This window comes from Protopterus annectens, chromosome 8.part0 (genome assembly GCF_019279795.1).
Source record: "Protopterus annectens isolate FY-2018-M chromosome 8.part0, PAN1.0, whole genome shotgun sequence".
NCBI classification, from domain to species: Eukaryota; Metazoa; Chordata; order Ceratodontiformes; family Protopteridae; genus Protopterus; species Protopterus annectens.
The window spans coordinates 455,520,700-455,535,840 of record NC_056741.1 but is presented as its reverse complement, the minus strand read 5'-3'; the positions used below and the strand labels follow the sequence as shown (position 1 = coordinate 455,535,840).

At 43.0% G+C, this 15,141-nt stretch overlaps 1 protein-coding gene across 3 annotated transcripts in view; it reads right to left on the bottom strand.

Moving 5' to 3' along the window:
* INTS3 (integrator complex subunit 3) overlaps positions 1–15,141 on the bottom strand; it is a 2,345,436-nt gene that overhangs the window by 1,375,377 nt on the left and 954,918 nt on the right. For all 3 annotated transcript variants that reach the window (XM_044079970.1, XM_044079971.1, XM_044079972.1), the window contains one exon: positions 2,211–2,330. In XM_044079970.1, the coding sequence (XP_043935905.1) occupies positions 2,211–2,330 (120 nt within the window). The remainder of the gene's footprint in view (positions 1–2,210; positions 2,331–15,141) is intronic.

Genomic DNA, 15,141 nt, shown 5'->3' with positions numbered 1-15,141 from the left:
AAAGAAGCAGGATCTAGCTGGGGATTTGTTGGACCCAAACTGGATGAAAACACCTTCTCTTTGGGCATGGCCAAGACCCTTTCAAAAGCCTCAAAGGCCCAAGCTGCTGTCAAAACAGATGGTCTTCCACAATCCGAAGATTAAAGAGAACCCCTCAGCACTGATGAGCTTCCAGCCCTGAAGCTGATCTAGGGCCTGAACTGTCTAATGCCAATGCCATGACGGGGAGGGATGGTTCTGAAAATCTTGGTGAAATGATCTCTCGGAACCCATCACTGACGTTTCAGCTCCAAGTCTCTTTTTCATCCAAGCATACTGGAGTCAAAAGAAAAAGAGAAGCTGCCAGTGTTGAGGTACATTGTACTCTCGGCTCTGACAAAGGTGCTCCAGAGTCAGCTGGATCCAGAAACAAAGGATGGACCAGAATGGGAAAGATGAGCAGAGTGTTTAATAGTCGGTATGTTTTTAAGGGACTGTACTGAATGAACCCCGCCAAACTAGACTGGAGTCCTCTGAAATTTTTTCATCATCCTGTCCACATCATGTTCTTTTAGGCTCTGAGATGAGAGCAGAAGAGGCCACAGATGATGGCCTGGAATACCTTCTTTCCTGAAGGATTGCAGAATACAATCTCGGGCTCATCCATTCTAGCGAGAACCAGGGTTGATGACATGCAGGACCTATGGATGCATTTTGGTTCAGGCCCAACCAGCAGTGCCGAGTCCAGAGAAAGCTTCTTAGGTACACCAGAAGGTGACTTTGTCTGGTATCCCTTACTGATTCTTACCCTTTCCTATTTCCTTTTGTTTTTCTTTCTTTTTTCTTGGGACATTCCCCTGGACTTGGACCTGTCTGGCTTCTTGGCTGGACAGGAAAAAGAGGAAGATCCTGCTAAAGAAGACAGTGTCTGTGGTGGGAGAAGTCCTTAACAATTAGTTTCCCGCACTTAGTTTGTAATACCCTACTGCTAAAGAGGCACACAACTGGCAGTCCCTATCTAAATGGGCAGCACCCAAACTATAAACATACACAGTGTGGAGTTCTTGAGGGGAGAGCTTATACCCAGACTAAGAACATTTTCTGAACCCTTGCAAGTCTGCCATTTAAAGTTTTTATTTCACGCCACCTTCCACAAAATGTTACCATAAACAAAAGGAAGGACTGAAGCTTAACAACAAAAATAACAAGTCCTAGACTAGAAACAGACACGCACGCTAGAAGAACTAAGCACCTAAGAATATAAACTAAAAAACAACCTCTATGTCAAACAACTATGAACTACATCTAGAAACTAACACTAAACCTTATACTAAAACAATGTAACTATAAACTACTGAAACACACAACAAATTCTATTCTAACAGAAAAACCTTTAACTATAAAAAATAGTGATCTCTCTCGGTAGATGGAGGACAAGTAATGAATTTTCGTCAATGGATATAATAACAAGAGAGAGCCCTAGAAACACATCTGAATTCTTCAGTGGCAAGCGAAATCAGAGACACTAGGGTGGAATTCAGGGAATTATTGGTAGGGGAGGAATCAGAGCTCTGTAACCATGGAAGCTTCAAAATCGGTACAGAGGTCAGATCCTGTCGTATCAGACAACTCATAAGTTGAATCGGATGAAAATACACAACACTGGCTGTACTGCATTAAAATAATGAAAAACGTTACAATGGCTTCTTTTCTTTCCTATTAATGTACGTGAAACTAAAAATGTGACTTAACAAAGACATTTTAAAAAGTTATCATTTTCAGTGGTTTCAAACATATATAGAGCAGCAAAAAAATTAAATGGAGCTAGAAAATAAATCATTTTGACTACTGCAGACGAATTCAAAATATTTTCAAGTCCTGCAGAAAACATTTCTGGAGCAGTTCTAATACAGCTCACATCCAAAGTGGGATCCAGCAGCAGATATACCACAACTGTATAACACCAGGAAGCTGAGGCAATGCTTCCAATCATACCTGCAAAAGCCACCGTAAAACAGATTCATGCCCTCTGCATCTTTAAACTTTTTACCGCTATTCAATTGTAGTAGGAGACCCACAGAAAGCAAAGAAGAGGGGTGACAGCAATTTCAGTAGTGTCAAATTAAAACCATGAAAAGCTATGATGCATATATGAACACTTTCAAAAGTACCATCAAATTAGAAATATAAATGTACCTAGATTCAGCTTGATCAAAAGCTCCAAATCTTACCTTTATTATTCAGCTCTTCCTCATCATCACTGAATGCCGCTTCTGTGCTGTCATAGCAATTGTCTTCCTTATCGATTATGGAATTTTCCATTTCCAAAGAAACTGCCTCTTCTACTTTAACTGTAAGAAAATGAGAATGTAAATTTCTGAAGCAAGAACACAGAAAAAAGGATACAATAAAAGCTTGATTAGTGTTGCAAAAATGACTGAAAAGATTTTAGGAGAAACAAATTTAGTTGACTAGTAGGTTTCTGCAGCCCAAATTTAATTTCTCAGATTTCAATCTATGTTATTAACGCAGCCACAAACAGCAATTTCTATTACATTTTTAACAAAACACTGCTGAGAAATTCATAAGTTTCACAACTCTGTTCTCCTCATTATCATTCCTTAATCTTAGACCTCATCTGAATCTCACCTGGACTTTCTTTATGAATGTCACAAAAGTAATGAGAGTTGTCACATTACAGGCTACACAATTAGTTTGCATGTCAGTGCAGTTATGCTGCTGCTGCAACACAGCAACAACAGCACTTTACGGGGTATACAATAACAATCTGGCGTGCTATGTTTTTGGCACTTGCTCATATATATATATATATATATATATATATAGATAAATAAATATATATATATATATATATATATATATATATATATATATAGATAGATAAATATATGTGTGTGTATACACACACACTCACACACACACACACACACACACACACACACACACACACACACACACCCCTTTGTCTCTGTACACACAAATTTCACACTCTCGCACACACACGCACACCTGTGTTTCTGTACACAAAAATTTCACACACACATTTGACACAGAGAGAGAGAAATTGCAACTACTATAGTTTCTCGTGTACAGAACACTACCACTTAAAGCACTACTGACATTCACAATTCTCCGTCCACAGCAACAAAGTTTTGGCGCAAATTATATTCGACTCTGAATTCTGTTACCTCTGATAAAAAAGCTCTGCAGCTCACTGACATATTATATCATGCCAGTTGCCCGCTTTGATGCTGAGGAATACAGTCACTAGTTTGATTATTGGCTGGGGAGCCTGCATGTCCCTCCCTGCATTCGTGTGGGTTTTCTCCGGGTGCTCCAGTTTCCTCCACATACAAAAGCCATGCATCTGGTGTGTTTCTCCTCTGAAAATTGGCTTTGTTCCAAGTCAGACTTCCCAGATAAACAAATATTATACAAATAAATAAACCTGTTCTGCAGGCCTGCTACACAGGCTTTCTAGGAATCACAAGCTGCTCTTTTTCACACATTTTCCCTGCACCATTCTTAGGTAGCGCGCATTCCATGTTTGTCAATTTCACTCTTTTCTATCTTCCGACAAAACCATTTGCTGTTTCTTTTCTGTCTTAGTCTGTATTACTGGTCAGTTTACAACATGCATGTCCCTCCTATATTTCTAACTTTACATTTAATTTCCCTTACCTGTAATCTTATGCACCTACTTTTTCCTCAAATAACATTTCTGATCACACAGCTCATCATGATAGGAACCACTTCCTTCTACTCATCTTTGTCCTTTTTTTTTTTTATAAAACAAATTCCCATTTCATGCAGCACTCTTCTGATGTACTATCACGAATCTTCAAAACTATTTACCGCATTCCATCTCAACTAGCATTTATATCCTCAGTTCCCCAAAATCTACCTTCATAAAATCCAAACACGTTTTCATTTCAAGCCACCACCTACAAAATGTTACCTTAAACCACACCCAAACTGTAAATGTCCCCAAACAGTTCTTCCACATTACATTCAGAACTTTTTGAAAATTAATTAGAATTAACTTGTAATATCTTCCCTCTTACCAGTGCTTCATGCTCAAAGTAGTCACTCTTTCTACCAGATGCTTCTCTCAACTCATCAATGACTTTACACAACAAACTACCACAGATACATTAAAAACATCACCACAGCAACATGCCTTCACCACTAAAAATTTTTAAATAAATCCTTGTCCCTCACAACTTCATCCTAGTATGCAGTTGAAACCTTGTATACTACTCTTAATCATTACACTTCCTTTCCAGTATATCCTACACTTTCAAAATATCTCTTAAAACATAACCAACTCATTCTCTTCAACAAATTCATACTTCGAAAAGCTCTTCCATATACATTACTACTGCCCTACACCACCATTTTGCAGTATATCCAGTTTGAACACCTAATAATCAGGCTCTACCACTCTTTCTTATTGAGACACCTTTCACAAAGTAATGCCAGCTACATTAACATTACTCTAAACTAAAACTGCTCCAAGCTGACACATGGTATTACTGTCTTCCAACAATGACCAGTCTCGTATTCTTTTTCTATCATTCTCACAACTGCCTGAACTCACATCTGTCTTCATGCTGAGACACTTGTCTGTCAGTGTTCACACAATCTACACACACCCATATCAGACTTCTGCAAAGTGTTCTTCTACCCTCAAAGCTCATATGAAGTCTAACACGTCTATACAATCCATTTTTCTTCTCCTTTAGTTACTCATATTCCTACATACTCCATGTATTTCGTTTTACATTAGCCCATTAAACATAAATACCACTACATTCTTCTTCTTACACCGGTCTATCCTAGGGACTGCAAATATCTCCCTATCAGAATTATGTCATCTGAGACCACAGATCCCCAAACCCAGAAAAAAAATGAATCAGGAGTAAAATTCAAAACTTACTTTTATGCTTTTAAAGCCCCCCCCCCCCCAACAGGCTGCACCCACTTGCAACCACAGCATACATGCTACACACACACACACACACACACACACACACACACACACACACACACTAAAATCGAGACCGCCGTACATTAAAGGAGGAATACTTCAAGGCAGCATAACCTCAACTCAATATATATTGCCCTTCATTCAAATCTTCTCTTATGCTATTCCAAGGATAGTAAATGTAATCCTTAGAATTTCCGCAGGCATCCCTGTTAACAAAAGAAATAAGGTCATAGAATAACTTAATAACCCATTATAAAAAATAACACTCAATGGCAATTTTATTTTCGTAACTAGCTTTGGAAGATTTTATGAGGGATTTCAGATTCTTACTGAGGCTGGTAAGGGAGTTTTTTGCATCCTGGGATTTTCCTCTTTTCTGCAACAGTTTTTTTTTCCTTTTGCTGTAAAGTTTGTTTATGGCAGGGGACCACCAGATTGGCTTCCTTTTTTTGGAGGAGAGCATCTTGCTTAACATACAAGGCCAAGTCAAACCAAGTGCTGTTGGACATGCTACACTTAAAATAAATCCCAATCCCTCAGAGCCACACGCTCCAGGGATCTAAACCTGGTCATCACAATGAACAAAACATGCTGGAGTGATAGGTTCCTGACCCAGAGATTCCCCATAGTCTGGAACTGACTGCCCATACATGTCATGCTGAGCACCTCTTTGGCCCTCTTCAAAAGGAACCTTGACAATTGGATGGGAGATAGGAAATTCAGCCTGGGATCATGTCACTCGCCCTGCTAGTCAGGGGACCAGGGAAATAAATATTCTGAGAAGAAATAGCCAGGGAATTGTTATGGCTAGGCTTGTATAAGCCCTAGGGCCGATAACTTTTCATAGGTTGGTACTAGGCTATGTACTTACCATAATGCTAGATCCATGTTGTCTTCTGTCATACCCAGTGGGGTTATCTGACCAAAGGCTGGCATCTCAGACTCTCCAGCTCTGAAGCTCCACCCCTACCCCATAAAGCCAAGTGCACCAAAACCTCCTTAGAGTAAGTCTGCCTTATAACTGATCTGCACCAACAGAATCCCCTAATGGAAACCAAGGATTAGACCAGAGGGTCTCACAAAAGACTTTTAACTAATCTGCAAGGTCTGCCAGGAGCCAGAAATAGCAATGACAATTTGGAAAGGGGAAGGAGGGAAAGGATGGTTCGATGGGTGAAGAAGACAACACAGATCTAGCATTAAGTTAAGGATATAACTTTCCTCTCCAATGCTGTCTTTCCCAACCATGTCAATCTAAAGGACAGAGTCTCAGTCGTACAGTTGGGAGGTATCAGATGGATCTACCATTAAGTTAGGTACATAGGTTTCCTATCTGATGTTGTCTTTTCCATCCATATCAATCTGTAGGACAGAGATCCCAGTCATACAGCTGGGTGGTATTAGGTGAGAATATTCTGCAAGATGGAGAAGCCAACACAGGTCCTGGATCTAGAATGTATGTGAAGTTTATAATAGGAGACAAAGGTGTGAGTGTTAGTCCAGGAAGCCACTGCAGAAATATCATCCAGAGAAGCATGGCTGAAGAATGCTGCTGAAGTAAGCTACCACCCTATAAGAGTGGGATGGTATGCATGCATTTGGTCGGCCGGTGGATGGCCGACTGGAAAATGTTCGAAAGCAGTGCAGTGACTTCACATAATTGCGAATGCAATTACGTCAAACCGCAAAACACCCCCCCCCCCTTTTTGACCCATGGTTTAGGTGGTAGGGCGGTCGGGAATGTCGAATTTGGAATTTTGTACGACATTCCGACCGTTCGACACTTAGAAATTCGACATTTAGGTTCAGAAAACCCGAAGTTCACAAGATGGTCGTGCGACCAAATGCATGGATTCGAAGTGGGATATTAGCTTAACAGGAACAGCTCAACCTTTCATGGTATAAATAAAGTGTATGTAGTTAGAAAGACATCTGGACAAAGTCACTTTGGAGACTAATTTTCCAAGCTTAGCTTTAGAAAAAAGACACAAACAGCTGACCTGATTTTCTGATGTGTTTAGTCCTGTCTAATCAGAATCTGAACTAGTGATGGAGGTCTAAACAATGAAGCATTTATTTACCTTTGTTACTGAAATTCAGAAAGATAACTGGTAACTGAATCAATTGGCTCAAATTAGACTCAGAGACCACTTATAGGAAGGAAGGGTTTGTCCACAAGGAAACTCTGGTCTTTGATGAAAATAAGGTAAGCAGGTATGCAGGACAAAACAAAGTTCTGAAATTCTTCTGGTTGAAGTTACTGCCACCAGGAAAAGTGTTTTCCATGACATAAACTTTAAATCTACAGAGGGAGATGGTCAAAAAATGGACCAGGGCCAAGCTTCGAGTAGAACAGGCAAATCCCAAAGATGATTGGGATTTCTTACCAGAGGTCTGAGCAAAAAGGTACCCTTCAAAAATGCATTGAACAGTCTTAGAGAAGCAACTGTTTGCTGGCCATGACACACATAAAAGCTTGAGATGTCAACCATTTGGACCTTGTTGGTGGAATGGCTAGAATCACAGTGAAAAAGACCAGGTAGAAAATCTAATATTGCCATCTAGATGGGTTGAGAGAGGATCTAAGCCACTTCGAAACAGCCCAGACAGAAAATCAATTTTACTACCCTGCACCTTTCTAGTAGAAAACCTCTGAGGAGAGGAAAGGATGTGCACAATTCTTTTTTAAACCTTGTGATCTCTGGTCATCACTGAAACTGGAGGAACCAAGCATATCACTAGGTGGGTTGCAAATTGGCTCACAGATAGAACACACAGTGTGAAAGTAGACTCAAGTCAGACTGCCAACCAGTCATGAGTGGAGTCCCACAGGGATCGGTCCTGGGTCCTTCTCCTGTTCGGCATCAACTTCTCAGAAGTCAAGACCAACACAAACGGACTCTGGCTGACCAAGTTCGCAGACAACTGCAAGCTGGAAGTCATTATTAACTCAAGTGATGTAGACATCCTACAGAAAGACCTCACTGAGACCAATGACTGGTGTCAAAACCATGGCCTTAAGTTTAATGCCAAAAAATGTGTTATCAACCCCTTTGGTAAAACCTCAGTTCCCACTAATTACCACATTGATGGGAGCCCACTGAACATTGAAGGTGTTATAAGAGATCTGGGGACAGAGGTTGACAGTAACCTCACCTTTGACCACCACACTGCCACTGTGGTCAGAAAGTCCTTCTATACAGCACGTCATTACCAAGGGTTTTGCATCCAGGAAGAAAAAAGTCATCATCTCTCTCTACTCTTCCCTTATTAGATCAATAATCGAGTATAATGCCCCATTTGACATGTACCTCACCAGACACCTGCAACAGTTGGAGAGGCCACAGAAGTACCTCATGAAGAGGATCCTAGGAATTAAACACATGTCCTACACAGACAGACTCAAAAGACTCCAGCTATTCTCTGTCGCAAATCGTCTACTTAGAGACGATCTTTGCCTGACTTACAAAGCCATGTCTGACCCAGCTCTGTTAGAAATGCTACAGCTAAAGAAATCCCAGTCCCTTCACACCACACGCTCCAGAGACCTCAACCTCACTACCACAATCAACAGAACATGCTGGAGGGACAGGCTCCTCACCCAGAGACTGCCCATGCTCTGGAATAGACTTCCCATACATGAGAAGCGGAGCACCTCGCTGTCCCTCTTCAAGAGAAATTTTGATGAGTGTATGGGTAATAGAAAGTTCACCCCGGGGATCACTTCAGTGGCTTTACTTGATAGAGGCACTGGGAACTAACATCGGGCGGCACGATGCCAGGGCACTTCCATGGACTAGGCTTGTAAAGGCTCCAGGGCCATTAGCCTAGTACACACCTATGAACCTATAAGGTTAGCTTCCCCCTTATCTGCCAAACTTCAGTCATGTTGTCAGTTTGACTAGATGTCACACCCCTGGGGAGGTGGTCCTGAAAGGCCTGCAATTCTAGAACTGCACTCATCTCCAAAACATGGATATGCAGAATGGTCGATGACAGGGATAAGGTACCTTTGGGCAGTCTTCCCTTTAAAATCCACTCCAGGAAAGAAGCGTCTGTGGTTACCTTGGCAATGGGTTGAGGAAGGATAAATGAAAGACCTACAGTGACCTGAATGAAGTCAGCCCCCAATATTTCTGTCAAAGTACTTCATAGAGAATTTTTAAAATCTACCAATTTACTCTTTCTTCCACATTACCTTGCCAACATTTACCAACTACCCGAGGAAAAATCCACAGACATTTTCCTGGAGTATAAAAATACCTATGCAAATGCTTCCATGCAAACTCCTTAACCTTAAGGATTTTGCTGCATATTTTGGAGTCATACAGATTTCATTTAAATGTTCCTTTGTAATCTTTCTATTCTTTCACAATTTTTTCTAACCTCTTCTAAGTGATTCTAATAGCTAGCATGCAATATTTTATATGTTGTATTAATGATCACTTATTAACAGCATCTTCTGCTCTACACTCAACTAAAAACTCAATCAAAGCTGTTTTTTTAATTGAGGGACTTCCAAGATGGTTTTACACTGAGTAACAGCTTAATTTCAGCTCTCTGCGGGAAAACAGAAACTCAAGAAAGAAAGCCAGTAAATGTCTTTTTGGGTGCATTTCAGTTACTGGCTAGTAGGTGGCCAGGATGCCAGCATAGAAGAAATAGAGAACTTGAAAGAAAATCAAACACAAAAGGTAAAGAGAAAACACTGGCTGTTCAGCAAACTGTAGTTCAAGCTCCAGCTCTGAAGCAAGACATGACTTCCAGTAATGTAGAGGAAACAGCAAGTCAAACGTGCTCAGTGCTGATTAAAATAAACAAAACACTGAAGGAGTATATCAACTCAAACAACAAAAGGCTGGAAAAATGCAAAGAAAGATTTAAACAGATATTCAGATGAGCTGATAAAACTGTAAAAATCACAGGTCAAAATGAAGAAAAGGATGCTTGAGTATGAAGCTGATCAAGAAAAGGGTATTCCAAAAATGGTAGAATTAGAGGACAGAGCACATACGTAAAACCTGAGATCTTCTGTTATACCAGAGAAATTGGAAGGAACAGGCTATTAATTTTATGAAAGCATAAATAAGCAAAGTACAGTTGTGTACACTTACCATAAATGTAGATGTTCGAGTGTATTCACTGTTGCAGTCATCACATTTGGGTTATCCCTGCCAGGGTAGCCCTCGGTCGTCCCGAATACCAGAAGCTTAGTATTTCTGCATCGGTTACTGTCGCTTAAGGACTGACGCCAGGTCATCATCAGTATAAAGTACAGCAGCTGACGCTATTAGATCAGTTTTTCTTGCCCTAACCTGTCAGGAGCCCCCAAGTAGAGCCAGGTTCTGGTGGAAGAACCCCACCAGTAGAAAGTAAATACCAATATGTCCCTTGTAAGGAAAGAGAAGAAAAAAAGGGGAATGGAGGGAGGGAAACCAGGACTGCAACAGTGAATACACTCGAACATCTGCATTTATGGTAAGTGTACACAACTGTGCTATATTTTTCGTGTTTCAATGTTGCAGTCATCACATTTGGGTTGATTCCCAAAGCTGAGGAAATGGGTGGAGGCAGTCAAGGAAACTAGGGGCTGGCTAGGATGCTCTGCAAGACTGCAGAGGCAAACCCTGCCCTTGATTTGGAGAAGAGAGGCAGGTGGTAATGTTTGGTAAAACTGTGAACAGATGTCCAGGTGGCAGCCTCCAAGATGTCCCTGGTGGGACTCCTCTGAGGAAAGCTGCAGAGGTGGAGGCTGCTCTGGTGGAGCGAGTCCTGACCCCCTTGGGGGGAGCCTTTCCATGTTGTTTGTAGGAGAAATGGATGCAGTGTGCTATCCATTTGGAAATGGTTTGTTTGGAGATGGCTTTGCATTCTGCCCCTGTAGCAAAGCTAACCAGCAACTGATCAGACTTTCTGAAGGATTTAGTCCTGTCTAGATAGAATCTGAGCTGTCTGGGCACATCTAGAGAGTGCAGGATCCTTTCCACCTTGTTCTGGGGATTAAGAAAAAAGGTGGGCAAATGAATGGATTGGTTGAGAGCCACACTGGACATCACCTTGGGAATGAAGGATGGGTTAGTCCTGAGGGATACCCTGTCAGCATGGATGATGATGAAGGGTTCCACAGCTATGCGTGCTTGCAGCTCGGAGACTCTTCTGGCTGAAGTGATGGCCAGATGGAAAGCTGTCTTCCAGGAGAGAAATTTTAGCTCTGCAGAAGAAGCTGGCTTGAAGGGGAGCAGGGTGAGCTTTTCCAACAAAGTTAAGGTTCCAAGCTGGGGTTGGTGCTCTTCTGGGTGGCCTCAAGTTGCTAGCCCCTCTTAGGAACTGTTTGATCAAGGGGTGTGAGAAAAGGGGCTGCTCAGTGGGAAAATGAGCAGAGACAGCAGAGGCATGAATTTTAATAGAGGAAAAAGAGAGGCCACTGTGTAGTAGGTCAGCTAAGTAATCCAGGAGGGAGGGAGGGCTGTGCCGTATTGGCTCCTTTAGCCTGAATCCAGGTGCAGAACCTTTTCCATTTGTCAGCATAAGACTTTCTAGTGCTAGGGCGTCTGGCCTCATGTATAACATCTATAGCCTGTTTACTGAGATTGGCAGATTGATTGGGGGTTAGGGAATAAGCCAAGCTGTCAAATTGAGTGTCTGCAATTGGGGATGCATGGATTCCCCTTCCCTCTGGGTCAGGAGGTTTGGAATCAGAAGAATGGTGGCAGTGAGGATAGGCTGCGCAGCAAGGCATACCAGTGCTGGTGAGGCCAGTCTGGAGCTATAAGAACTGTCCTTGGTTTTTCCTCCTTTATTTTGAGCAGTACCCTGGGCATGAGAGGTAGTGGAGGAAAGGTGCAGACCAATAGATTAACACAGGGGAAGGACAGGGCATCCACTTTCCAAGCCATGCAGTGATGCTCCCTGGTGCAGAATTTGCTGAGCTGATGGTTGGTGCGGGAGGCAAAGAGGTCGACCTTTGGGGTGCCCCATTTCTGAGTTATTAGGGTGAAAGTTCTTCTGTTGAGCTGCCACTCATGTGGGTCCAGAAGTTTTCTGCTTAATTGGTCTGCCAAGAGAGTTGAGAGAACCTGGTAGGAATTGTGCTAACAGGTGGAGTTACATGGCAGAGGTTGGGTGCCAAAGGGTCATGGCCAGCCTGCATAAAGGGTAGGAGTGAGTCCCTCCCTGCGTGTTGATATACCACATTACAGTGGTGTTATCTGTTTTGATCAGGAGAGCCCCTGGGGAGAGAAGGGGCTTCAAAGGTATCAAGGCATGTTGGACAGCCATCATCTCTTTTTGGTTGATGTGCAGAGGGATTTGCTGTGGGCGCCATTGGCCCTGTATGCACCGGCCGCCCAGACGTGCACCCCAGGCATAGTCTGATGCATTTGTGGTGAGCATCTGGGTGGTAGGGGCTGGTGAGAAAGGTAGTCCCTTGTTGTGGGAGCATGCTGTTGCCCAACAAAGAAAATCTTTTCCGAGGCAAGAAATTATAGGTATAAGAGTCTCCAGGTCTTGAGGGTGTTGACACCAAAGGCTTTTTAGATACCACTGAAGCTTCCTCATATGCAGTCTGACATATGGAATGAGTAGTATGCAAGATTCCATGAACCCCAGAGCTTGCAGGATCTTCCTTGCAGATAGCTGGGGTCTGGTGACTAGTTGAGAGAAGTAGGTTGTCAGGAAAATTTGCTTTTCTGGTGTAAGGAATGCCATCTGGAATGCTGTGTCCAGGCTTGCTACCAGGAATATAATCGATTGGGTGGGCACCTGTTTGGATTTCTTTTCACTGATTGTGTACCCTAGGGAGGTTAGTAGGGACTTTACAAAGGCCAGTTGCTTGAGCAGCTTTTCCTGGCTGAATGCCTAAATTAGGCAGTTGTCTAAGTATGGGTAAATCTGGATATTTCTTTGTCTGCAAAAAGCAATGGGCGGAGTCAGACATTTTTTGAAAACTCTGGGAGGAGAAGATAAGCCAAAGGGAAATGCACAGAACTGAAAGTGCTGAGATCCTGCCCTGAAACGGAGATATTTCATGCATGATTCCCTGATGGGAATGTGGAGGTAGGCCTCTTTCAGATCTAGGGTGGCTAGCCAAGCATCCTTGGAGAGCATGGGTAGCAGCTGCTGGAGGGTGAGCATTTTGAATTTTGGGATTACCAGGAAGGTGTTTAGAATGGATAGATTAAGGATGGGGCACCAGGTTGCCCTCTTTTCTGGGTACCAGAAAATGTCTGGTGTAGAAACCTTGGCCTCTTTGTTCTGCAGGAACGTGCTCTACTGCCCTCATAGAGAGCAGGGAAAGGACTTGCTTTTGCGCCTCTGCCCTCTGATTTGGAGGTAGATATGGGAACTCTTTTGACGTAGGAAGGGTGTGGAAAGAAAATTTGTATCCCTGAGACGCTATGTTGAGAACCCAGTGGTTGTTGGTAATGATGGCCCAGGTGCTTGCGTGAAAGGAGAGTTTTCCTCCTAGGGGTAAGTGAAGGTAGGCAGAGGGAGGGGGTGGGGGAGGTGAGTCATTGTGAATTCTTACCATAAGGGGGTGGCTTAGAACTCCCTGGTTTTGAAGTGGAGGTAGTCCACTGCTTAGATCACTGCATTCCCTGTGGCTGCTGTCTGGGGGGTCTGGTTCCCCAGAGTGTGGGCCGGACTGGCTTAGTGGGATCAAGAAAGGACCAGTGCTTTGTGGGACAATGCCCGCTGAACCTAGGTGGCTGGACCTGTAAGAAATCCTTAACTGTCTGTATAGATATTGCTTTTTCTTCCATCTTTTTTTAGACCTCTTCTGCCTTAGTGCCAAATAAGTTTTCTTTGCACAAGGGGGCATCCAACAATTTTGATTTGACATAGTCTGGCAAGGGCTGTTCCTTAAGCCATGCATGCCTTCTAATGACAGATCCGATGACTGCTGCCCTGCAAGAAGCTTCTAGGGCATCAAAATCACAGTGCAAGATGTGTTTAGTTACTTGTCTTGCAGAATGCATTAACTCTTGAAACTCTTTAGATTCTGCACAAGCAGGAAAGGAAGACATTTTTTGTTTGAGGAGTTCCAGGGTATGTTGCTGAAATTTTAGCATATGTAACTGACAGTTTAGTGCCCTGATAGCAAGAGTAGCTGAAGTGTATACTTTTTTACCCCATCTGTCTAGCGCTCGGGAATCCCTATCTGAGGGGAGGATTCTTAGCAGAGGTTGTTTTAATCCCTTTAGGCCCTTGAGAAATTACCTCAGGGTCACCAGAAGGATTTTTAAAAAGAAATTTGTGTGAGTCAGGGACTCTATAGTACCTGTCTGGTTTTCTGGGTGCAGGAGGGAGGGTGTCAGGAGTCAAACTGGATTCCAGGAAAACATCCTGGACTGGGGGGGGGTGGCCAAGGGTCTGTGCTGTGGAAGATCTAAGCATTCCCTGAGTCTCTTTTTAGACTGAGAGTAGTCCAGACTCTCTCACTGGAAATGCTCCCTTAAGGTATGAATTGTTTCCACAAAGGAAAAATCCTCTGGGGGGAGAGGCAGAAAGGATGGAATCCTCTACATCAGAATCCTCATAAGTAGAGAGGGGTTGCATGTCTCCGTATTCAGATGCATCAGAGTCATCTGACTCTTGTTCAGAAAAAACTACAGGGGACAGATCTCTCTTCTTTTTGGAGGCGGTAGCTTGGCTTCCCCTGATCAGCATGATAAGGTCTTCTGCCATTTTAAGCATTTAAGACTGAGGCAAGGAAGCAGGTGCCTGAGATTGGGTCGTCGGTTTCTTAGGTGTGGTTCATACCCTGGGCCTAGGAAACTCGTCGTTTTCGAAAGAACGGTAGTCGTGAAAGAAGACAGTTTGTGTCGAGAATCGATAGTGCAAAGGACTTCCTCGGAAGCCGGTGCCTGCTCAGCGGCTTCGGACCCATCCAAGGTAGAGACAACCGCAGGAGCCTTAGTCGTGAAAGAGTTTTGTGGCATACTGGGCTCCGAAAGTGTCTCGGTAACAGAATACGAATCTACAGAACCGGGCATCAGGGGCTGCAAAAGCATCTCTGTCTTTAACTTTACGTTTTTTTGGGAAGATCTGCTTACTGAAGCCATATCGGAGTTTGGGGACTGTAAAGGAAAATATCTAGCTGCAATAAGGGCCCCTTGACGGATAGTTCTGGAGTTGAACAAAGCATAGAA